At 35.1% G+C, this 22,099-nt stretch overlaps 3 protein-coding genes and 1 long non-coding RNA gene across 8 annotated transcripts; 3 read left to right on the top strand and 1 right to left on the bottom strand.

Moving 5' to 3' along the window:
* The first annotated feature begins 1,481 nt into the window (after positions 1–1,481).
* LOC133691975 (uncharacterized) lies at positions 1,482–3,945 on the top strand. Its single transcript, XM_062112608.1, has 2 exons — positions 1,482–2,604; positions 3,117–3,945. The coding sequence occupies exons 1-2, from the start codon at positions 1,695–1,697 to the stop codon at positions 3,611–3,613; spliced, it is 1,407 nt and encodes a 468-aa protein (XP_061968592.1). The 5' UTR covers positions 1,482–1,694; the 3' UTR covers positions 3,614–3,945.
* Positions 3,946–8,948: 5,003 nt separating this feature from the next.
* Positions 8,949–10,454, top strand: LOC133690659 (UDP-glucose flavonoid 3-O-glucosyltransferase 7-like). Its single transcript, XM_062110905.1, has one exon. It carries the CDS (start codon positions 8,949–8,951, stop codon positions 10,452–10,454), a length of 1,506 nt encoding a protein of 501 aa, XP_061966889.1.
* A 705-nt stretch (positions 10,455–11,159) lies between these two features.
* On the bottom strand, positions 11,160–13,511 carry LOC133692287 (SUMO-conjugating enzyme SCE1-like). Its single transcript, XM_062113122.1, has 5 exons — positions 13,291–13,511; positions 13,116–13,199; positions 11,896–12,048; positions 11,704–11,817; positions 11,160–11,612 (listed from the first exon to the last, which is right to left on the bottom strand). Exons 1-5 carry the CDS (start codon positions 13,360–13,362, stop codon positions 11,550–11,552), a joined length of 486 nt encoding a protein of 161 aa, XP_061969106.1. The 5' UTR covers positions 13,363–13,511; the 3' UTR covers positions 11,160–11,549.
* A 1-nt stretch (position 13,512) lies between these two features.
* LOC133692288 (uncharacterized) lies at positions 13,513–17,972 on the top strand. 5 transcript variants are annotated; one of them, XR_009841862.1, is made up of 3 exons: positions 13,545–14,361; positions 14,531–14,764; positions 15,198–17,972. It is a non-coding gene; the product is annotated as an uncharacterized LOC133692288 (long non-coding RNA). The 5 variants fall into 5 exon arrangements; XR_009841860.1 differs by having other exon boundaries at positions 13,546–13,868; positions 14,240–14,764; XR_009841861.1 differs by having other exon boundaries at positions 13,547–13,835; positions 14,240–14,764.
* Positions 17,973–22,099: the final 4,127 nt, after the last annotated feature.

Genomic DNA, 22,099 nt, shown 5'->3' with positions numbered 1-22,099 from the left:
ATGAGACAAATTTTCTATATGCATTTATTTTTTCAAATTTTGCCTAACTTCAATTTGAAAGGTAATATCAAACGGGGAATAGACTTATCTTTTGCATTTTCTTTCACCGTGATATTATATATAAAGCTAAATGGTACGAAGTTTGTTTTTACTGTACGTGAATTACTGTTTATCCTCTCCTGAATTATAATAATGTAATTTTTAAAAAAATTTAATTTGATTTTTAAACTTTATTTTAGCACAATTGAGCCCAAATTGAAGCCTAATTGTTTTTTTTTTTGTGGGTAAGGATTGAATTAAAAGACAGGGGACTGAAGTGCAAAATAAGATTAACATGGATGGTGCGTTCAAATTTATTTGTGAAATGTATTTTTGTCCTTTATACATTTGCTATAAGGTGACAAGTCCTTTACATTTTTTAAACTTTCATTTAAATACTAAATTTTATTTTTATTATTTTTCAGTCCTTAGTGGATGAGATGAAAGAGAGATAATGGGCGGAATGTGGCTTAGAGAAAAAAAATGTCATTTTTGTAATTTTAGCCACCGAAAAATTAACCTTTCGTTTTAAATGGTTCTATATGTCGAGGGGAGATTAACTTGAGTGTTTTTTTTTAAAACATTTAAAGTACCTAAAAAACATCTAAAAAATTTATCATCTTGGAATTTTATAAAAAAATAAGATATGTTTTTATCAATTATCAAAATTGTATTTGGATCCATGAAATTATTCAATTTAATTTGAGCTAACTCCTGTGCAATTTAATTTAAAACTTAAGTGAGATAAATAGTTAGGTTACAAGAATTTAAAATTGACCTATTAAATCAAGTTGAATAAATTAGTTAAAAAATTATCCATTCTTTTAATTTTTTTTATATTTTAAAAAAATTATCCAATCAATGACAAAGTACCAGCAAGTATTCCAGTTGATCTCTAAAGTAGCTGGAATGATGAAGCCAACAGTAGCAAGTTAACAAACATGGGACTTGGGATTAACTGTCAGTCGACAAATAACTACTAGCAATCCTTGTTCCTGATCTGTTTATGTTTTCCTCTCCTTTTTTTTTTTTAACTTTTTGACAGTCTCCATCTTTAATAGTCTCGCAAATGCCGCATTTTTCCCTCCTAAAAAGTCCACACGCATACCATACAAGAAAATAGAGTTGGTATTTTGAGCTTGGACAATTGGCTTTATTGAAGTGCTTACAAGCAACCATCTCTTGCAACCGTGTTTTTTAAGTTTTTTTTAATTTTTAATTAATTTTTATATATTTTTAAATCACTTTGATATACCAATATAAAAAATAAAGTTTAAAATATATTACTTTAATCTCCTTAACAATCACTTAGCCTCTTTCTTTTGTTGCTGAAAACTAAAATGAAACAACATGCGCGTTTTTTAATGAAGGAAGACTGTCGGTTTATCCTAGTTAATTCTAAATTGGACTATAAAGAGAGAAAATAAAAATAAAAACGTCTCTCTAAAAATCCCAACTTTTCAATTCACAGTTTTGGCACTGTTAATTGCTTTCACCACCCTCTTGCCTCTCTCGAACCAGTCACAAGTCCACGCCTCTAAAACGAATTTTCCTTTCCAACAGTCTTCTTCTTCTTCTTCTCTATAATTAAGATTATTCAAGAACCCACAATTAAACTAAAAAAAAAAAAAGTAAATCAGAAGGAAAAGGAAGAAATGCTCGTGTTGTTGAATGTTTTGTTGCCAGGGGGTGCTGTTGTAGTTGCTTCAATGCTTTTTGCGTTGGTAGTCTGGCGATGTTATTGTTTCAAAGACCGTAGAGGTATTGCTGATACGATAAGAACCAATAGAAGTGCAAGCTTGCAGGATGGGATTGCAAAGCTTCACCAAGGGAGTCTACATCATCAACCTGATCAATTAGAAACCAAAAGAAGAGGAAATTATTATGTTTTTCGTCGCGGGGTTCTTACAAGACCTTTGTTCAATTGGGCTGATCATCCGGTGCTTATTACCGAAGCAGTCGAAAATGGATGGTCCAGATTTGGTTTTACAAGCTACATGTCATCTCCTTCCACGCGATCATCCCTGTTAGGCTTATGTGCGGCTGGTGATTATGGAAGAGAAACAGATACAGAGATAAGCTGGGAAATTTGTCAAGGATCAGCTGATTTCATGCAAAAGATAAGGCTGAATTCTGGGTTAGAGAAGGTTAATGTAAGCTATCCTTCTCTGTCTGCTGCTTCGGTAATTAGAACTACTTTGCCTGTACCAGGGCCTCCATTAGGGAACTCATCTTTTCCTCAAGAGGCCTATTTTGAAATCACGGTTTTGTATTGTCATAGCAATGATCAAGAATCTGTTGGCAAGGCTAAGGAAGGTGAGAGGGCTAAACTCATTCAAGAAAAATCTAATGGAAAAGCAAATTCGGAATCTTTAGTACATGTAAATAGCAGCCACAGAATCAGCAAAATTGAAGAATTGAAGCTTGCTGGTAAAGATGATTGTCAAGGTTCAGCAGTATTGCTATCTGTTGGGCTCACTATTGGAGGCTCTCTTCCTTTGAAACTTCCTGGAAGCTATCCAGGATCAATTGGATTTAACTCTAATGGTTCTCTCTATCTTGATGGTAAATTAATTCTCCTTTTTTTTTAAAAAAAAAAATACCCTTTAGGAAAATATTTTATTTTTTCAAGTTAAGAATCAAGTTTTTCAATTAGGGTCCAGGTTTAATAAATTCAAAAGGCTAATCGTGAGTTTGTGAAATGTGGTAACGCATTAACTAGAAGCCTAGAACTGAGAAAAGTTGACAACTTGCTAATTAATAAATCTTTCACCTAAATTATCACTAAAACCAGGGAAAAGTTAATGAGACAACGTCCACTATATGGCTTAAACCTTGAGTGGTGAATTGATAAGTAGTTGTTTCTTTAAGCTTACACCCCTTTTCAGGGCATTCTTCACTGTATAGTGTATATGTAGTAGGTGTGAAGCTGCTGACCAAATAATTTATGTGGGTTCAATAAAAAAAGAGTTATATTATTTAAAGCCTAAATTTATAGCAGTTAAATGCAATTGTTTTTGGTACCAGAAGTTATCTGTTCAAAGTAATAGTAATTCACATGGTGTCCTCTCTTTCAGGCATGGAACTTGTGTTTGAATCCGAGAAAGCAGATTGGGCAAGAACAGATAAAGTAATTGGCTGTGGATTTGATCCTAGGCAAAAACAAGTGTTTTTCACAGTAGATGGAGAGCTGCTACATGTAGTTCATTGCAAGTCAGAGGAATTCGGGACACCCCTTTACCCAGCAATTGCAGCAAACAATGAGATATTGGTTCTTGTCAATTTTGGACAAAGTGCCTTTAGTTATGCACAAGCAAATGCTCAAAGAACACCAAATCCTTGCTTCATTGGCCCTCCTGCAAAATCCCCTTCTCTGGGCTATGAGGATAGTAAAGAGCTCTTCTCAATGGGAAGAATTGACTCTCAGTGGCTCAATAGAAGCACCACCAATAAGGGCAGTCACGTCAATGAAGCTAATAATCAAGGAGTTGACTTCGATGACGAATCTGAGGCTGATTTATTTGAAATTGTCTTGGATAATGGTACTGGAAGATCTCCAAACACCAGGATTTAGCAGCAATGCAAGAGCATCACTAACCATTTTTTACTGCTGGTTTCCTCTGTTCCGTGTGAGAGTGACATGTATTTGCTGTATGCGGATGGATTTCTCGATGGTTTCAGTCGATACCTTTTGAAGAAAAACAAAATCCCAAGCATTGCTCTTTGCTAGGTAGTTAAAATCAGAGACAAAAAATAAAATAAAAAATAAAACCCTATACTATGAAATGCATAGATAGGAACAGGTTTTTTCAGGAGTATTTTTCTTTTCTGTTTTTAAACTATTGTCCAATGTACATTTATGAATTTGTACAGCGACTATCATTTATATTATAACTTAAAATGCTTGGGTTTTTTTTCACTGTAGAGGGAGGCAGTTACTGTTCACGCACACACAAATCATTGTGTGCATTCTTCAAAAATTCATTTTGATCCTTAAATTTTGTTTTCCAGCGATTTAGTTATCATTTATCGTTTGTTCAATCAATTAGTGCATGTCTAATTATATTATCATTTGATTGAATAAAAAATTATTTTAATAAACAAATATAGAAAACACAAGTAGATAAATATCTCATCTTGCGAGATTAAATATTTTGATTTATACTTATCTCTCAATTTTTTCATTATTATTTTTGGTTATCATTTATCGTTTGTTTTTTTTTTTCATTTATTACCATACATAGTACTCGATTTATTTGATTACATGTATGCATAAACTTTTTTATTTTTATTTAGAATTTTTTTAACTATAAAAACATGTCGAAAAGCCAATGCATACAATTTCTTTGATAAAAAAAAATCTAACCCACGACAAAACACGAGACAAGTATCTAGCATTCGTTGATGTCATCGACTTCTATTTGTGTATTTTAGCAATTATTTTCTCTTTATTAGTAAGGAGATGTTTGGCGTCGCGGTTGGACAACCTTTTTTTTTAATAAATTTTTTATATCAAAATTAAATTTTTAAAAATAAAAAATTATTTTAATATATTTTTAAATATAAAATATTTTAAAAAATAATATTTACCGCGTTACAAACACCCCATCAAGGAATACCTAAATGTTGTGCTATAGTCTTCCGGTTATTTAATGCCAGAGGAATAGCAAATCAGTAACACCGGGAATCATTGCGGGGCCTATTGTTCTAAAAAGGAGGCAAGTACTCCGTCAAAAACCACTAAATTAAGCAAATATAATTGGAAGATGGGAAACAAATGCTGATTCTGAATGGTGAGCTTCAGGAAATAAAACTAGCATGCGTTTATGCTTCAAAAAGTCATGAAAGGATGGATAAAAGGCGCAAAGATGAGATGCCTTTTTTCTTTCTCTCTCCTTTTCCTTTTCCCACCTTCGTTCTTTTTGGGATTGCTCAAATATAAGATGCCTAGCTTTCCAAGAACCGGCAATTACTTGCAAGTTTGAAATTGCATCTTGCTCGCCTGTCGTTGCACTTCTAACCCCACATTTTCTTTTTGTTTCGTGCGTATTTTTTTTAATTAGGATTTGAGGTAGACTACGTTAAAAAAAATACATAAGTAAATATTATTCTAGCCATGTGTATTTAGTAGCTTCTTTGTTTTTTTAGTTTAACTTGGGTGTCCGGGCCAACTTATATGCACCTCGATTAATTCTACGGTCTTGAAGTTAATGACCACGTAAACCTCCAGTGACCATCATATGAGCAACCACATTGCTCGAACCTGAGACCATAGAGGACGCAAACCTCTTAATTCCAAGCTCTTATCACTAGTCACCACCTAGATAGTTATATTTAGTAGCTTTTTTAATGAAGAAGGATGGAGTTTCAGCTACTCTAATTTATTGGTTATTATTAGATGATGGAAAAGGGCTACTCCACTGTGTACATTTTTTAAATTTAAACTTGAGATATGTTATGTAAAAAGAAAAACGCAAGCATAGCCTAGTGGTTTGTGTACTTGGTAGCTTCCTCTAGGCATTGTTCGTGTCCGGACGTATTTTTCACAAAATTTGCTGCTGAATCTTGGTAAGCTGATAATTTGGTCGCGGACAACACACAGAAGATGGTCTTCAATATGATTGTTTCCTAGTGCTCGTCTTTGGCATTCTCCGCACTCCCTTCCCAGAATTCTCTTGGTTCGTGTCATCCTTCAAAAAAGAAAAATTTAAAGGGACAATTACGTTAAAGGTGGTATTATGCTCGGGGCACTATCTTTATTAATTTTAGAATAATTATTTTTATTATATTATTTTTTATTGTTAAGATTTTTTATGTTTGAGAAATTTTGAAATAGTCCAACTCGATGTCTAATGAAAATGAGTACAGTTTTTTTATCCAGTTACTAGATCGGCTGAAATTCTGTTATATAGTTCTCGAGGCCTAATTATATAAATACAATGCCTTACCAGCTATTTTTATTTTCAAGCCCAAATTAGTCCTGGAATCTAATGTTTCAAAATTTTCTTTATTTTCCTTGTTTTTGGATTTTTTTTTCCTATTTAGATCATGACTTTTTCTTTAATTAAGATGTTTTTCTTGTATTTAAATAATCTTTCAATAAATTTTTCATAAAAGAGAATTCATAAGAGAGAATTGATGATATATAAAAAACTTTTCAGAAACTATTAAAGTTTCAGAATTTTGTCTTCAGTTAAGAGCTACAACATAAGGGTTTGAAAACCTTAATTTTTTATCTATTATTTAGGGTTGTAAAGCTTTAGAGATCAAGAAGCCCTATCTATGCTATATGTTGTGTCAATTAGTGTCGAAACAGTCTAGTATATTCAATAAATGATAGTATTGACAACTTCTTCCCATTTTCATGATGTAATAATGGAGGTCTTCTAGGACACCATGAAGGCTTAAGAGATAATAAAACTAGCTTTACCATAAAGATTTTATTAGGGGAGTATTTCATAGTAGACTTAACTGAAATGTAAACATGAATCATGATGATGAGAGGCATATGCTTAGAGACTTACCTGGTGGCAAACCAAATCCTATATCTGTTTTTTGCAAACTTATATAGGCATGATGCCTATTTACTCAGTTAGCAGTAAATTTTTTCATTGACACACTACTAAATTTAAAGAAATTTCTTTCTTTAGTGGAAATTTCTCGAAGAAATAATTTATTAGATGATTATTAGATTTGGAAGCATAATTTTTATTGAACAAGGTTTTTTTATCACAAAATAGGATTTTCCATTCATAAATCTACTAATGGTACTGATAATTGATGGGTTGAAGCTTTATATGATAGAGTTTGTACTGATAAGCCTATGATTTCATAATGACAAAGTATAAGAAAATTATTAACTTTTTATTTTGTCCAGATGATTACAAAGATGCTTTGTACAAAGCATATGAACAATTAAATTATTATCACTTTTATTATATTTAATTTTTTTAAAATAAAAATGTGGAAATATAGAGTACAAGATTAGCGAAGGCTAAATAAATTTATTGATTACGACATGATTAGACTTAAAAGACATTCTTATGAGATGATTGAATTCTGTTTAAAACTTTATATCTTTAATTTTAATGGATATTTAAGTGTTGATAAATTTATTGATTACGGCAGGATTAGACTTACCAGACATTTTTATGAGATGAATGAATTTTGTTTAAAACTTTATATTCTTAATTTTAATGGATATCTAAGTGTTGATAAATTTATGAATTAGCTTACTAATTGTGATAAAGTGATAGAATTTTTGAACTTATATGAGAAAGAGATGAGGCAATTCATTAAATTTCAATTAAAAAGGACAACTTTTTCATGGCGGAAACAAGTTCAAGATACTTTATTAGCAAAATGTAACATGCATATTCATTATTGGATTTGGAATAAGAATATTATTGAGAGATAGATTTGATTCATTACATTGCATATTCATATTCTTATCTCAAATTACTAGTCTCAATCCCCTAAAAAAAATCAATCATTAAAGCTATATCATTTGGAGCAAATAATAACAGAAATATCAAATAACTTGAAACACAAAATTTGGCTAATGGAAAGTATAGATAAAGATCATGAAAAACGAAATGGACATGCATGAAGACTTATTTTAAGGTAGACCTAACCTTAAACTTATTCTTCAAGTTCGACCTAGATAACTACTTGTCTACGTAAGGGTTTTGGTCAAAACAAACTTGATAAGGGTTGTAAATCTTTGGCATATCATAACATATCATTATAACCTGAGAGATAACAAGCGAATAAGTTTCATGTAAGAGAAAGTCTTTATCTTTAATGGGTATTTGAATAGAAGAATTTCTTAATTGAATCGCTAAATGTAATAAGATTAAAAAATATACGAGTGTCCTAGAAGAGGACATGATGAAACAAATCGAGTATAAATTCAAAAAGATGAGCTTTCTATGGTTAAAGTTTCAAATGGATACATGATTAAGAAATGGGAGAGAGCCTAATACATCATGAACATATACAAGGCATATGTTATATGATAGATTCATTCCTTATGGTTATGAACAATATTTATTTCAGTGATATCAATATTATTTACAAGGAAATAGATCTATACATGAGTATAATGTTGAGTTTCAAAAGATAACAAAATATAATCACCTTCAGAAGATATAGGTTCAACAGGTTACAAGGTTTTTTTAGGGGATTGAAACTAGTAATTTGAGATTAGATTAGAGTGTAGGTGTTATTCATACTCGTAAAGGTAAGGAGTATAACATTGAAGACATATGTTGTTGAAAGAGAGGTTCACGTAGAAGCCTTTCGATGTTGACAATGCACGTGATAAAGTTTTTATTAAAGAATTAAAACAAATTAAGATAGAAGATATTAAAAATTCGGCAGTGTTAAGAGTTGAAAAAAACCAAAATCAATGGTTTTCAAGGTTAAGATGAATCTGGAAGAAAAATCTGAAGTCTTCAAACATGTATGGGATAGTTTAGTCAATTTGTCAGATTTAAAAAGTTTTATTGGCCGAGAATATAAAGTGTACTTTTTAGAACTATATCAGGCAATCATAATTTGGATCAAACTATAGGATGTTAAGTATAATTTTCCTTTTAGTTTTTCTTGTAATTGTAATGTAATTATAACTGTAAGGACCGAAATGTAAGTTACAAAGAATGAAATATAGTTTAGGCCGAGGACTTCCCTGCTGGTCATACGGAATGTCAAAAGATTGTCAAAAAATTGTCAAAATATCAGGAACATCAGAATCGGACCTTCCGTGACTATTTCTCGCTCATCCTACAAACAAGCCGAAGCCGGTGACAAACTCACAATCTTTTGAATTCAGCAATTCTCTCAACTACCCAAATCCTTCACTTCCCTTTACCTCTCCGTTGGCAAGGTCTCTCAATTCGTTATCGATCATGGATTCAGAAGAAAAACAAATTCATGTAATGTTCCTTCCCTACCTGGCACCAGGCCACATGATGCCAATGGTGGACATGGCTAGGCTATTAGCCGGAAATGGATTAAAGGTCACCATAATCACCACCACTATGAATGCCGCTCAGTTTAAGAATGCTATTGATCGGGATATCAAATCCGGTCGACAGATTTCGTTGGCAACTCTCCGTTTCCCTAGCATAGAAGCTGGTTTACCTGAAGGCTGCGAAAATTTATCCTCCACAACGACCCCTGAAATGACTTTGAAGCTGTTTCACGGCATAGAATTGCTGCAACCACATATTAAAATGATCTTGCAGAAGCACCGCCCTGACTGCATTGCCTCTGATTATCTCTTCCCATGGACAGTTGATGTTGCCATTGAACTTGGCATACCGAGGCTTGCCTTTAATGGAAGTGGATTCTTCAATCTTTGTGTTGCAAACAGCATTGATTGTCATCGACCTCACAACAATGTCACATCTGAGACAGAACAATTTGTCATCCCAGGCTTGCCAGACAAAGTAACCATTACAAGATCACAACTACCGGATATTGTCAAAGGCGAAAACGAAGTTTTCTCTGCTTTGTTTGATAAACTGAAGGAGGCAGAGAGGAAGAGCTTTGGAGTGTTGATGAATAGCTTTTATGAGTTAGAACCAGCCTATGCTGATCATTTCAGAAAAGTCACTGGAATCAAGGCGTGGCACTTGGGTCCTGTATCTCTGTTCAATAGAAATGCTGATGATAGACTAGAAAGAGGTGGCAAGACTTCAATACGTAAACATAGCTGCCTGGATTGGCTGGAATCCAAGAAACCGAAGTCCGTTCTCTACATTTGTTTCGGAAGCCTGACCAGATTTAGCAAGACTCAAATATCAGAAATTGCTAGTGCACTTGAAGAGTCGAGGCACTCTTTCATTTGGGCTGTAGGAAAAATCCTGAAATCTGACAACGAAGATAACAACCTGGATCGGCAGCAGGACTGGTGGCTACCAGAAGAGTATGAAGACAGGTTGAAGAACAGTGGCAAAGGATTGATTATAAAGGGATGGGCCCCGCAGCTGCTAATACTGGAGCACCCAGCAATTGGAGGGTTTTTAACTCACTGCGGCTGGAACTCTATTCTTGAAGGCATTTGTGCCGGTCTGCCCATGGTCACATGGCCAATTTTTGCAGAGCAGTTTTACAATGAGAAGCTCATAACTCAGGTGCTTAAATTAGGAGTGCCAGTTGGCAATGAGACTTGGAAAGTGTGGGCAAATGAGGAATCACCATTGATTAACAGAGACAAAATAGAGAAGGCAGTGAGAATTGTAATGGGTGACACAGATGAGGCAATTGAGATGAGGAAACAAGCAAGTAGACTAGCAGCATTCGCGAAGATGACAATTGAAGAAGGCGGATCGTCTTCTAATGACTTGAAGGCCCTAATTGAGGACATCAGAACGTACAAACACGCAACAGGACGCGGGGAATCAAGGTGAACCACTCAGCCCCTGCAGCAAAGAAACAAGGGGATAACCGGTACAATGACTTCCAAGTCATTGTTTGGTCGACTCTTTGCAACGAAAAAGTAAAATGATTCTGATTGCGTAATACACTTGTAGAAACCAAAGGAATATTGGACAAGCTTTAATGTCAAATACAAATAAATTGCAGAATATCGTATGAATATTGGACCACACCTTAATGTCGAAATATGCACAGTAGAATTAAATAGACCTCTGGTTTAGTCAAACTAAATAAATCAACGTGAAAGCTTCAAGCAATTGTAAATTTCTGATTATAAGCATATGAGATTAGAGAACATTTTAGGGTGTGTTTGGCATTGCATTTTAAAAATGCTTTTAAAAAAATTAAAATTTTTTTATTTTTTTCTTTACTTCAAATTAATATTTTTTTTAATATTTTTAAATTATTTTGATGTGTTGATATCAAAATTAATTTTAAAATAATAATAAAAATATTATTTTGATGTATATTATAAAAAAAAACGCTTTAAAAACAACTGCTACCATACTACCAAACAAACTGGGCAGCTTCAGCATTTTTCTCCCTCTGCCATCCTACAAGACACAAACCACCTCCCACAAACAATATTAAGTCAATTTCCTTCCCTGGTTTAGCATGAACCTACTCTAACATCTAAATCAAATTTTATTTAATGATATTGCATGCTTGGAAGTATATAATTCAATATCATACACGCTCTCATAAATATAAAAACATAGCATAGCTTACACTTGCTTTAACCAATTCCAGCAGCATCAGTCACGTTTCCCTAGCAATCCTTTTCCACATATCGTGCTGTTTCGCTGGAGGCATAAATAACAATCTTAATGGGCAATCAAGATAGGTTTGATACTCAACAGTTGTCTTGTTGCTAACTTGCAATGCAGGGAGGAGCATTGTCGCAAAGCATGACTAAAAAACATCCTTTAATACAGAAATGGGAAGCGTAACTATAATTCACAATTAACTAGTACCCATGCTAAATCACTCTGCTACTTAGATCAGGCTTGGACATATATGATGGGATCTAACTAATAAGTTGCAGGCATGGTGAAGCAACTATTGCATCAGAGCGTAGGTGGGTATAGCTTGGCTTGTTGGCGCACCCTTCTCCTGTACTCAGCAGGGTCCTGCAAAGTCAGAGCCCTGTTGCTTAATACAGAAATTCGATATGGAATGGATCAAATCAAAGCTGATAATAGAGGTATAGAGATAAAAAACCTGGACAAAAAGCTGATAGCCATCAGTTTGTGCAGGATCAGAAGGATTTGGTTGATCAAGTAAATCCTGAATGCCAATTAATATTTGCTTCACAGTAATGGCTGGTCTCCAGCCCTAGAAAAAAGATTGCAGTGTTTAGAAACTCTGTGCTACATAATATGTGACATATGAAAGAGCAAGCGAACTACTTACATAGTCCTCATTGAGGATAGATAAGCACACAGTTCCTGAAGGGTAGACATTAGGGTGGAAGAAACCTTGGGGGAACTTGCACTTTGGAGGTTTGCTTGGGTAGTCCTCACTGAAATGAAGAGTGAGGGGGAAGTAGCCACCCTCCCAATCAGTCTGCATATTAAGGACATTATCATTCAGATGAGATCTTTCAGCAACCACGCCACGCTGACTTTTATGGAAGTGCATTTCCAGAACACTTAGAAACTAGAAACAGCTCTTGCTTTCTTTGTAGAAGGGGGTGGAATGATTATGTAATGAGGTCAGCAATGAACATATCAATCTCCAGATGAATCAAACCAACCCCAAACACAACTTAAAAAGGTTAAGATAGAAATCATGACTCAGGTCCTCTCATAAAGAATAAAAAAGCCAATTGATCTGCACAATACAAGAGCTATGACCTAAAAGCATCTCCCACTTCTTAAGTCCTCCCATATTTTCCAATCTTATACAATGTCTCTGAGAATCTTGAAAATAAATTCTAAAGTGGGGCATTGAGTGATGTAATTAATATTCATTTTTCAAACTTAAAAAAAGTAAAAGGTTCAGCAGCCTTAAGCTGCACAGAACTGTCCACGACCAATAGGGACAGTGACATGAATGCCATTTCTACGCTGTAAGTTCAGCCGCTAGGGGCCTTAAAAAGGGAATGAGAAGGAAAACAAAAGGGACCATCAAGGCATTGCAACTCCTATATGAAGAAACCCATTCCTCGTAAACTAAAAACATAACAAAAATCGAATATTAGATGCTCATATCAAACCAGAACATGAAAACACTTCATTTAAACCCAAAATAAATCCTATGGAATGTAGTTTTTGGCGCAGCAACCAAAAAAAAAAGAGGTTGGCAAAACCTCACACTATTATACCAATTTCCTAATAAATAAGCCTCTCACCTACCAAATACCTCAGATGACTTAAAACCTTTTATTATTTATCTGTCCCCAATTATATAATCATAAATCCTAAGTGATTCGAACAATCTCAACTACTCTTGCGATAAACAAGTCTAATTACTATACAAACAAATCAGAATTAAAACTCTGGTGTCATGAATCGAAAAGAAATGGTGAATCCCATTAAAATTCACGCCAATTTGATACAAAAAAAAAAGGATAGAATTTTTTAAACAAAAAAAAAGCAAGAGAATAAAGAGAGGGAAACAAAATTACAAACCCCGGGTTTGCCAGGTATAATGCACTTCCACATCATCAAATCTAGAGAACCATCTGGAGCATTATCAGGCTTAGCCACAAAACCCTAAACCAAAAGGAAAAAGAAACACAATATAAGACCCAATCGAAGACAGAATAGATGTTCGAGGGGCACAGATGGAAGAAAGAGAACATACGTGAGGGTGATTCTTACGCCATGCCTTTCTCTCTTCAGCAAGACGACCACGAGCTATGCCTCCTCCTGACATGATCGATCTCTATCTCTGTGCAGAGACTGACTAACTGTTTGATAAATGGCAGTATGTAATTTAGAGTGCTTTTAACGCGACCTGGTTTTTATATGACCGACCGACAGTTCATTTATAGCTTGCAAAGAAAACGAAAGGGGATTTTGTTTCTTTGGTTGACTTTTGGTAGCTGAGTAAGAGGCCGGACGGACTCCTCGTTTATTTTTATTAATATTAGGACTCTAATGGCTGTGGCCCTCTATATTATAAATACGTCCAACCAAACTAAGCCCACATACAATTAAGCTTAGCTTATGTCACTGGGCCTTCCTATTTCCTAATCTCAACAGGCCGACCATCCGTCTTTGATTATTCCGGCATGGGAGTTTATCTTCTTTCTTGGGGGTTGCCTAGCTCTGTACTATTTTCAAGGCGTGTGAAATTTGCTGGGTGTTTGGTTCTTTCACACATCGGCTTGCTTTGTGATTGGCTAGGTTGTTGCTGTGTTGTTGTTGTGATGGTTTCCAGTTATGGCTTTCTTTCATACATGGGTTTGGAATTGAGTCATTGACATGCAAGTTGTTGTCATTATCATGATTGTGCATTAAATGCACTCTTCCATTTTGTGTTGGTTTGTCATCAATCATGACTTGGGAGAGCTGCGGTTTTTGGCTTGGACATGACATGTTTTTTTCTCTCATGAAGTTTGGTTGGTGTTTCAAGTTGGTTGGTCTCTCTAGGAACTGTTTATTCCCGATTCTCATGAAACTAGATGCGTTTTTTTCCCTTGCTCATTCTCTAGCACAATTTGTGTTTGTCATTTTAGTCTTATTCTTCAGTATTTTCCTATGCAGCGAGGCTGCACCTTTTTTAAATTCAATTTGTACATGATTTATAGGCACCCCTCTCATTTTGCTTTGAAGTTGGTGTGAGATAGGCTTGGTGTTTTTGAGAGAGGCCTTCCCAACCATTACTCTCAAATCTTCCACTGTCAATTTCTTTCCCAATTGCAGTTCCCTGGTAGGTTTTTGTTGTTTTAACAGTTTGTTTTAATTTCCATCTTTTGTTGTTGCTTTTTTCGTATTGGGTGTGTTTTTAAATTAATGTTTTTGGTTTTTATTTTTATACTCAGTTGCTCCAAGTTCATCATTTCATTACTGATTTGTTTCTGCAGCTTCTTGCTTTTCAGGAAATATATTTTTCCAGTTGCTGTCTCTCTTCAATCGGTTATCTGTTTTTTCCTGCAATTTTTCCACATTGTTTTTATCTTTACCCTTTGTTTTTGTTTCTTCTCCGTTTTAATGTGCTTTTGGCTCTATGCTTTTTTTATTTCTGAGTTTTTAGTTGTCTCAGATGGTTCAGCTGGTGACTGTTTTTTTTGCAGTGTGTTGCCTCTGCGTCGGTGCCCTTGGTAACCTATTAGGTTTGCGAATTCTTTAACTTATGTAACTCACTTCACTTTCTTTCACTTGCACCTACTATGTTGCCTTGCTTTGTTTGTTTTCCAATATGGATTTTTTTTTCTGCCATTGCGCTTAATTGTTTTGGGTGTATATCGTTCCCTGTGTTGTTTTGTTGCTTCGATTTAAGGATGCGTTGTGTATTTTCTTTCCTCCTTTGTTAAATGGCTTCCTTTTCTGCCTGCGCTGCTTTCCCAGTTACTTTTGCTTTTCTTCTTGCAAATTACTTTGCTTTTCCACCCTACATTTTTTCTCTGTCATTCTTTTTTGTTTGGCTTCTTATTTATATATTGTTGTCATGCGCTTTGATATTTTCCCTCAAGGTTAATTCTTTGTCGATCTCTCTGGTCGCCTTTTTATGGATATTATCATTGTGTCTTTCTTTCTCTTCCATAGGGCCTTCTTGGTTAGGAGCAAGGTTGTCTTACTGGTGGTCTCACTCTTTTCAGAAGAGCTTTAACAACTGATTGTGCCTTACTCGGCAAGTTTCTCTTTTTCAAGGTGTTTTAGGAACATCGCCATGTCATCTCTGTGTTTGTTTGGCTTCCCAAATCTTTTTTTTTGGTTTTGTAACAGCCTTTCATACCTTCGTTTCAAGGGTGCTTTTTAAGACCTTACCATTTGTTTCGTGTTGGTCTGTTCTTTTTTATGTCATCCTTCTCTTTGCATGGAATTTGGTTTGGAACCTATATTTATTTTTCTTTTTGTCATCTCTGTGCATGCTTCTGGTCTGAATTTCTGGTGGCTCTCCCACTACTCTATCAATGATTTGTACCATTTGCGCTCACCTTGAGTGCTGCAAGGTTTTCTCATTTGGTTTAATGCCTTTTTTGGTAGTTTTCCTTGCATTGATATTGTGTGTTTGCATCCCTTCCTGCTCCCCTTCCCCTACAGTCGATTTGATTATTGTTATGCTCAAGAGATCCTCCTTGATGCATTTGGCTTTTGTCTTGCGTAATAAACCAGCCTTTACGTTCTTTTTTAATATAGTTATTTTTCTGTCCCTCTGCCTCGCAATTTCCAGCGCTGGGCTGGTTTGGTTTACTTCTTCGATACTATTTGGTTTGGCTTTGCTTCTCTTTTAGAAGCCTTTCCATTGTTTCGGGTGCAGCAATATGCCTCCTTTGACAAATCTTTTTTCCAGATTCAAGCCTTGTTTCAATTTTTCTTTTTTGTCTTTTGTTATAACAGGGATTTAGTAAGTCAAGGCTATTAATCTAGCCTATGTGTCCAGTTTTTTTGTTCGAGTTTTGCTTGGTTCTTTTGTTGTGTTGCATTCTTGGCCAAAAATGGTGAGTGATGAGGATAAAAGAGGGCATGGATCAAAAGAAAATTGGTAGCTTACCTGGGCATGTGTGGTCAATTAGATGAATTAAAGCGGCTGTGTAAATAGATTAAAAGGCTATGAGTCTCAACAGGGGTGCAAGGAGAAAAGAAAAAAAAGTGGGGGGAGCAGATGGTTGACACTGGCCCTCTCATTTTCCCTCATTCTCTCACATCGCTTCTGCATAATGTACCCAGCCTTATTAGACATGGCTGGAAAAGCTATAGCCAGTCCTTTATTCTCTCTCATTTAGTGTCATGTTCAAGAGAGCAAAAAGAAATAAGAGCCGCAGGCTAAAGCAAAAACCTTCTGATAACTCTAAGCTCTTGCACTGTAAGATTCTCAGTTTTTATCCCTTAGTTTTTTGTGTCACTTGCATTTACACGCAAACAAGCATTCTAATTTACTGGTTGTGGTCCTGGATTTTATTGTGTTTGGATATTTTTTGCTTTGATGTCTAGGTTGTTCCAACCTGTACAAGGTGACCCCTCCTATGCAGATATTTATTTTTCCTTCCCTGCTTCTCGTCTTGGTTGCTTGATTTTTCTTTTTTTCTTCAGTCTGTTAGTTGCTTCGTTCTGACTTGAATTGTGTTCCCCCCCTTGACACTTCTTTTGTTCATTTTTTCCTACTGTTTCAAGCATTCAATTAAGTTTCTTCATGCCTTTTCCCTTTGGTTTGCTTCGTTCTGTCTTATGTTTATTTGGTAATGTTTTAGAAGCTTACATTTTTTTGTTTTTTTGTTGTGCTGATTTCCTCACGTGTGGGTCTGCTGCAAGCAGTCATGCATCTCACCCGCAAGCACAGTCCTTTCGCACACCAAATCTATGATACATTCATCAGCACTTGCTTTGCACAATTGTTTTGTGATGTTCCTGGAATTAGTCATCTCATTTGCTTTGCTTTTTTGATAAAACAATGTTGATTTCAACTACTTTTGCTTGCTTGCGAATTGGTTGTACTGTGGCTTTTCCTGTTTTAGCTGCTTCCTTGCTTCTACCCGAAGCCTCAGCATCATCGATACTCAAACCCACCTAAACTTTCAATCTCCTCTGACTTTTGCGGGGGCAAACCCACCACTGCCTTCTTATAGTGTGCATGCTTGCTAGCATTTTTATTTCACCTACAATATTGCTGTGCAACCCATGTTTTTTATAACTCTTTCTGTTTGCTCATGTTGTCCTCATCAACTGCATCCAGGAACCATTTTGCCAGTGGTGGTGGGTGCTAATCCCAGGTGCCCTTTCGGTTTCGTCATCAATTAATGTGACAATTAACACACTTATTTTTGGATTGGATCTTCTGTTCCTTTTAGCACGCTCATGACTTTGTTTTCCTTTTGCTCCTGAGCTCATGCAATGCTCGGTTTTCACTATTTTTCCACTTCGTACCTACTCCCAATAGAGAATATTCTTCCACCTGCTTCTGCCTTTAAGTCGTAGCCCTCACGTTTGCTGTTGTTTCCCCTTGCTATGCTCTGTGTTTCTATCCTATTGCTTTGCTGTTGCAAATTGTGCATTCAAGTTGATTTTTTCTTCAGCACCTCTTGCTTGCTTGGTACTATTAATTGCAATAGCTTTTGTTTTTTTGGGTGCAGGAACGTTAAGGACCTTTTACAGTCAGCTATTGTGGTCCGATCATCTTTGTTGGGGTCTCTGTTTTTGTTTTTGTTTTTGTTTTTTTTTGCTCCTTTGACCTCCTCCCTCGAGGCAGCTCCTTCCTTCTCAAAAAAGTCCTCCACGCAGCAATCCCAGCCTTGGCTCCCATTGTTTTTCACCTGCACTGCACTCTTTGCCTTCTGTAAAAAATATTTATTAATTAATAGCCACTGTTGCTGCTTTGGTTCATCTTGCTTCCTTCATAAAGGATTAAAGCCCTATGCATTTGCTTTGGCGTAATGGTCCTCTTATGCTCATTTTCTGCTTGCTTTTTGCCTAAATTAATTTGTTGTTGGCAGCCACATAACTTGCCTAACAACAATTTGCACACCCAAGTTTTTCCTATCATTCTTTTCATGTTCACTCGAACTTGATTAAGATAAAATCCATTATAGAGGTTTGAAAACACCCCGCAGCGGAGCGCGGGTCCGTATCTAGTGAGTGGGTGTGTGTCTATATCAGTTAGGATGTCGATGGTATATCTGAAAAAAACCCTCCAAGCAAACATTCATCATTGGATGAAAGAACTGTGTATTAAGAAAACAAAATGATCACCTTGAATTTTTTTATACATGGAAAATAATTTTGTGATTGACAATGAAAACACGAGAAAAGAAAGAAACGGCCCATGAGAGCTGGGACACTTCCCGTTTGTGGGACTCTCCACATTACAATCATGAACACGTCTGATTTGATGGGATTGGTGACTGGATATAAATCGAGAGGAGCCAACCCCACTAGAAAACAGGAGATCGACAACACTTGTATATCACCACTTATAGTCCAACTCTAGAAGCAATGACCCCAATGCGCATGATGAACAATAGCAATCTTGCACATGCTGTGTCTCTACAATTCTAAGCTTATTAGCTTTTGAGCCAATGGATAAAGATAGTCAACAGCTATATGGGTATAGCAGTCTTTACCAAGACGATACACGATGGAAGACAGAATTGAAAGAAGCATACAACCCATAAATATTTTATAATTTGATTGCATATTCCATTTAGAGTTGACAAGAAGAGGGCCGCAGTGGTAATTATGCCATATCTATCCTATGCTTGAAGCCTTGCAAAGAATATCATGTTGATTGACTACTTGAAAGAACGTGCACTGATTAACAGAACTGCGGGATTGGATTGTAAGATAGCCCACATTGATTTTGATAATGAGCTTAATAATTGTAGTTAATAAAGGGGAGTTGTTACCGAGTCTGACAGAAAGAATGGGGACAGAAAGATGGTGGAGCTTGGATAAAAAGAAAGAACTAGGAATATAATGCTGTGATGAAATTAAAGGAGCTGCGAGCATGTGATGCGAAGTTCCACATGGGGTAGAATGCAGAAGAAGGAAAAAGAGAGAGGCAGGGGATGGAGGGGTGGGAATAAAGAGATCACAGCTTGCGGCACAAGTAGCTATTCCTCTCTGAAATCCAAGAGCAAAAGCTACTGCAAAATTGGATAGAAGACGACCCCAACTCATCCAATCATTCGGCTTAATTCCCTCATGGCCTGATGAGAATTATGTGTTGGGTTAACACTCTAATTTAAAGGTGTTTTTATAGCCGAAAGTTGATTATCCACTTTAATTATTATATACACATGTTCGTGGACAAGAGAAGGGAAGGAAATTTGCGTTATGGAAGCATGTTGGCTTACATGATTTGTCAGGATTAAAGATTATCTAAATCTACGAGTATATATAAGAGGGACCTTGTCACGATTTAATTTATCATGACATTCTTCTACTTGTATCATGCCAGCCATATAGAGGTGAGGAAAAAAACAAGAGTAAGATTTCGGTCCCTGCAGGCCATTGCTGGTCAACATATGAGATATCCTAGCTACCTTCAAGTTGGGGAACAAGATTTTGGTGTCTCTATGCAGTACATAGTGAGTGAAGATTTCTATTGCGATGAAATTGTTGGACTGGATGATTAGCAAGACCGTACCACATATCAGGTCAAGATTGCCTCTCTGTACTCTCAATACGGATCACGCGCCACTACATTGGCTCCAGACATGTGTCGCCAGGGACCAAACAACTGGTAATCCATGCAGAATACAGAAAACAACAGAATAAGGAGCCGGTTCCATCTATGTTGTAGTCAAAGAGTCATCATTCATTGCTTTAGGGTTCAAACTCTTTCCAGGTCGGCTTAATCGTGGGAGATTAAAAGTAACTTAGTTAGTATTGCTAAACACCAACTGAATTGCCACGACTAACTTAATCCAGTCAAGTGGGTCCTTTTACTATGTAGTTGTTGTCTGGTCTGCATAGCCAACGGTCAGAAATGGGGAAAAATCCAATGAATGGAGAGTTAGGTTGGGAAAGGGAAACTTAGGGTTAGGATCTTTGCATCAGCTTTTCTTCGTCTCGATTTCACCGTGTTTCTTCCTTGTGAATAAAGCAGCCAAGACAAGAACTGCAGAGAAAAATTGATGTCTACACACGAGTTTTCTTAACTTGCAGTCTACCACACATGGATAGAAATGCATCAAAACCAAAAAAAGAAGAAGAAAAAGGTCTCATTTAATTATTTTTACGTCCTTATTCCCCTTTTAGATGAGAAATAGCTGTCAAGATCTTGATGTTTTTGTTTTTTTTTTCTTTTCAAGAAATGGTGCTGTTAGTTCTTGCTAGTTACTGCACGAGAAAGGAAAATAAAATGTGATGGTTCAGGCTTGACCCACATGAGAGGGTTAAGCGCACGCTCTATGATGTGGTGAGAAGAACCTATCAATCTCCCAATTAATTCTCTGTCTTTCTTCTGGAGATGATCAGTAACGAAAAATAAAAAAGGAAAAGAGTAAAAAATCAATCCGAAGAAAAAAGACTTCAGTCAATAAAAAAGGAATGGAGGTTACTGTAAGAAAATGTTATTGCTGGGGGTGTTGATTTGACATGGAAAAGAAGAGCTGGTCTGGCATGTTAGAGAGTGCCCACGTAAGAAGGATGGATGATCATGTAAATTTGCAAAATTCCAAAATTAATCAACTGCCATAACATCTCTCGAAACATGGGACCAGTAACAAATACTGACCAGTAACAAATATTACCAAAATAATATTTTATTTTAAAAAAATTATTTTTAATATTAATATATTAAAATAATTCAAAAACATAAAATAAAATTATTTTTAAAATATAATAAAATAATAGCTAAATCGCTACTCCAAAAGATCCTTAAAATTAAATCTAAAGAGTATAGTTGATAACTAGTTTATAGGGTGTGTTTGTTTTTCTAATATGGTAGTGCTTTTTAAAAAATTATTTTTTATATTTTTAAATTGTTTTAATATGATTATATCAAAAATAAATTTTAAAAAATAAACAATATATTATTTTGATACATTTTAAAATAATAAACACTTTTAAAAGCAATTACTACCATAGTATAAACAGTATCTATAGGGTTGCGATGCCATACGATTTAAGTACAAAAATAAATATAAAAAAATATTTGGGATTTAATGGGTCAACTTGCAACCTCTCAATCCAACTCTTTACCCACCCCAGGTTTAATATCAAGTTGTGTAGGAGTTTCTGATATGATTCAATTAATTTAGCGGGTTTAGAGGTAACTTTAATAATCGGTAAAAAGCCTGGTAGGAAAAAATCAAGGTGATTTTTTTTTAATATTAAGACATCAATATATTGGATCGATCCGAATTCTGCCACTTAACTCACCAAATCCATTATTTAAGTAATGGTTTCCACTGGATTTAAAATTTTGATTTTTAGAAAATTGGTTTTTAATTAATTATACAATAAAAATATATATACTCGTAAAATTGAGTACAAATCAAAATTTAAAATATTTATTTGAGGATATGATAACCTTATAAAAAGAACTTTAATAATTTATAAAAACAAATTTAAATTTAAGTAAATATTAAATGGTGAATTTTTTTAAAAATTTGATCAAAATCAATAGATTTAATTGATAAGATATAGCCAAATAAATTTATATATTTTTTAAAAAATAAATCCACAGTAACATAATTTTATTTAAAAAATTAAAATAAAATTATTTTATAATCATTAACAGAACAAATTTGGAAACAACATGAGCCCTATAAAGTACACTGGGAGGTTTGGGAGACCAGCAACTGGCTATGTCTAATACGAGGGTCTCCCTCTCACGTCCCCTCCCATTTACTACTACTGCTATTTACTAGTCTACCACTGCTACTCCTTATTTGTGTTTATGTGGCAGTGGAGTAGTTTTTATTTCTAGCTATTTTTTCAAAAGTTAATTTTGTTTCAAAAATATATTAAATTATTTTTTTCAGGTTTTTTTTACATTAATATAT

The sequence above is a fragment of the Populus nigra genome, chromosome 4 (genome assembly GCF_951802175.1).
Source record: "Populus nigra chromosome 4, ddPopNigr1.1, whole genome shotgun sequence".
Taxonomy (NCBI): Eukaryota; Viridiplantae; Streptophyta; class Magnoliopsida; order Malpighiales; family Salicaceae; genus Populus; species Populus nigra.
Note: the sequence above shows the minus strand (reverse complement) of the source record. Positions and strands in the feature narration are given on the sequence as shown.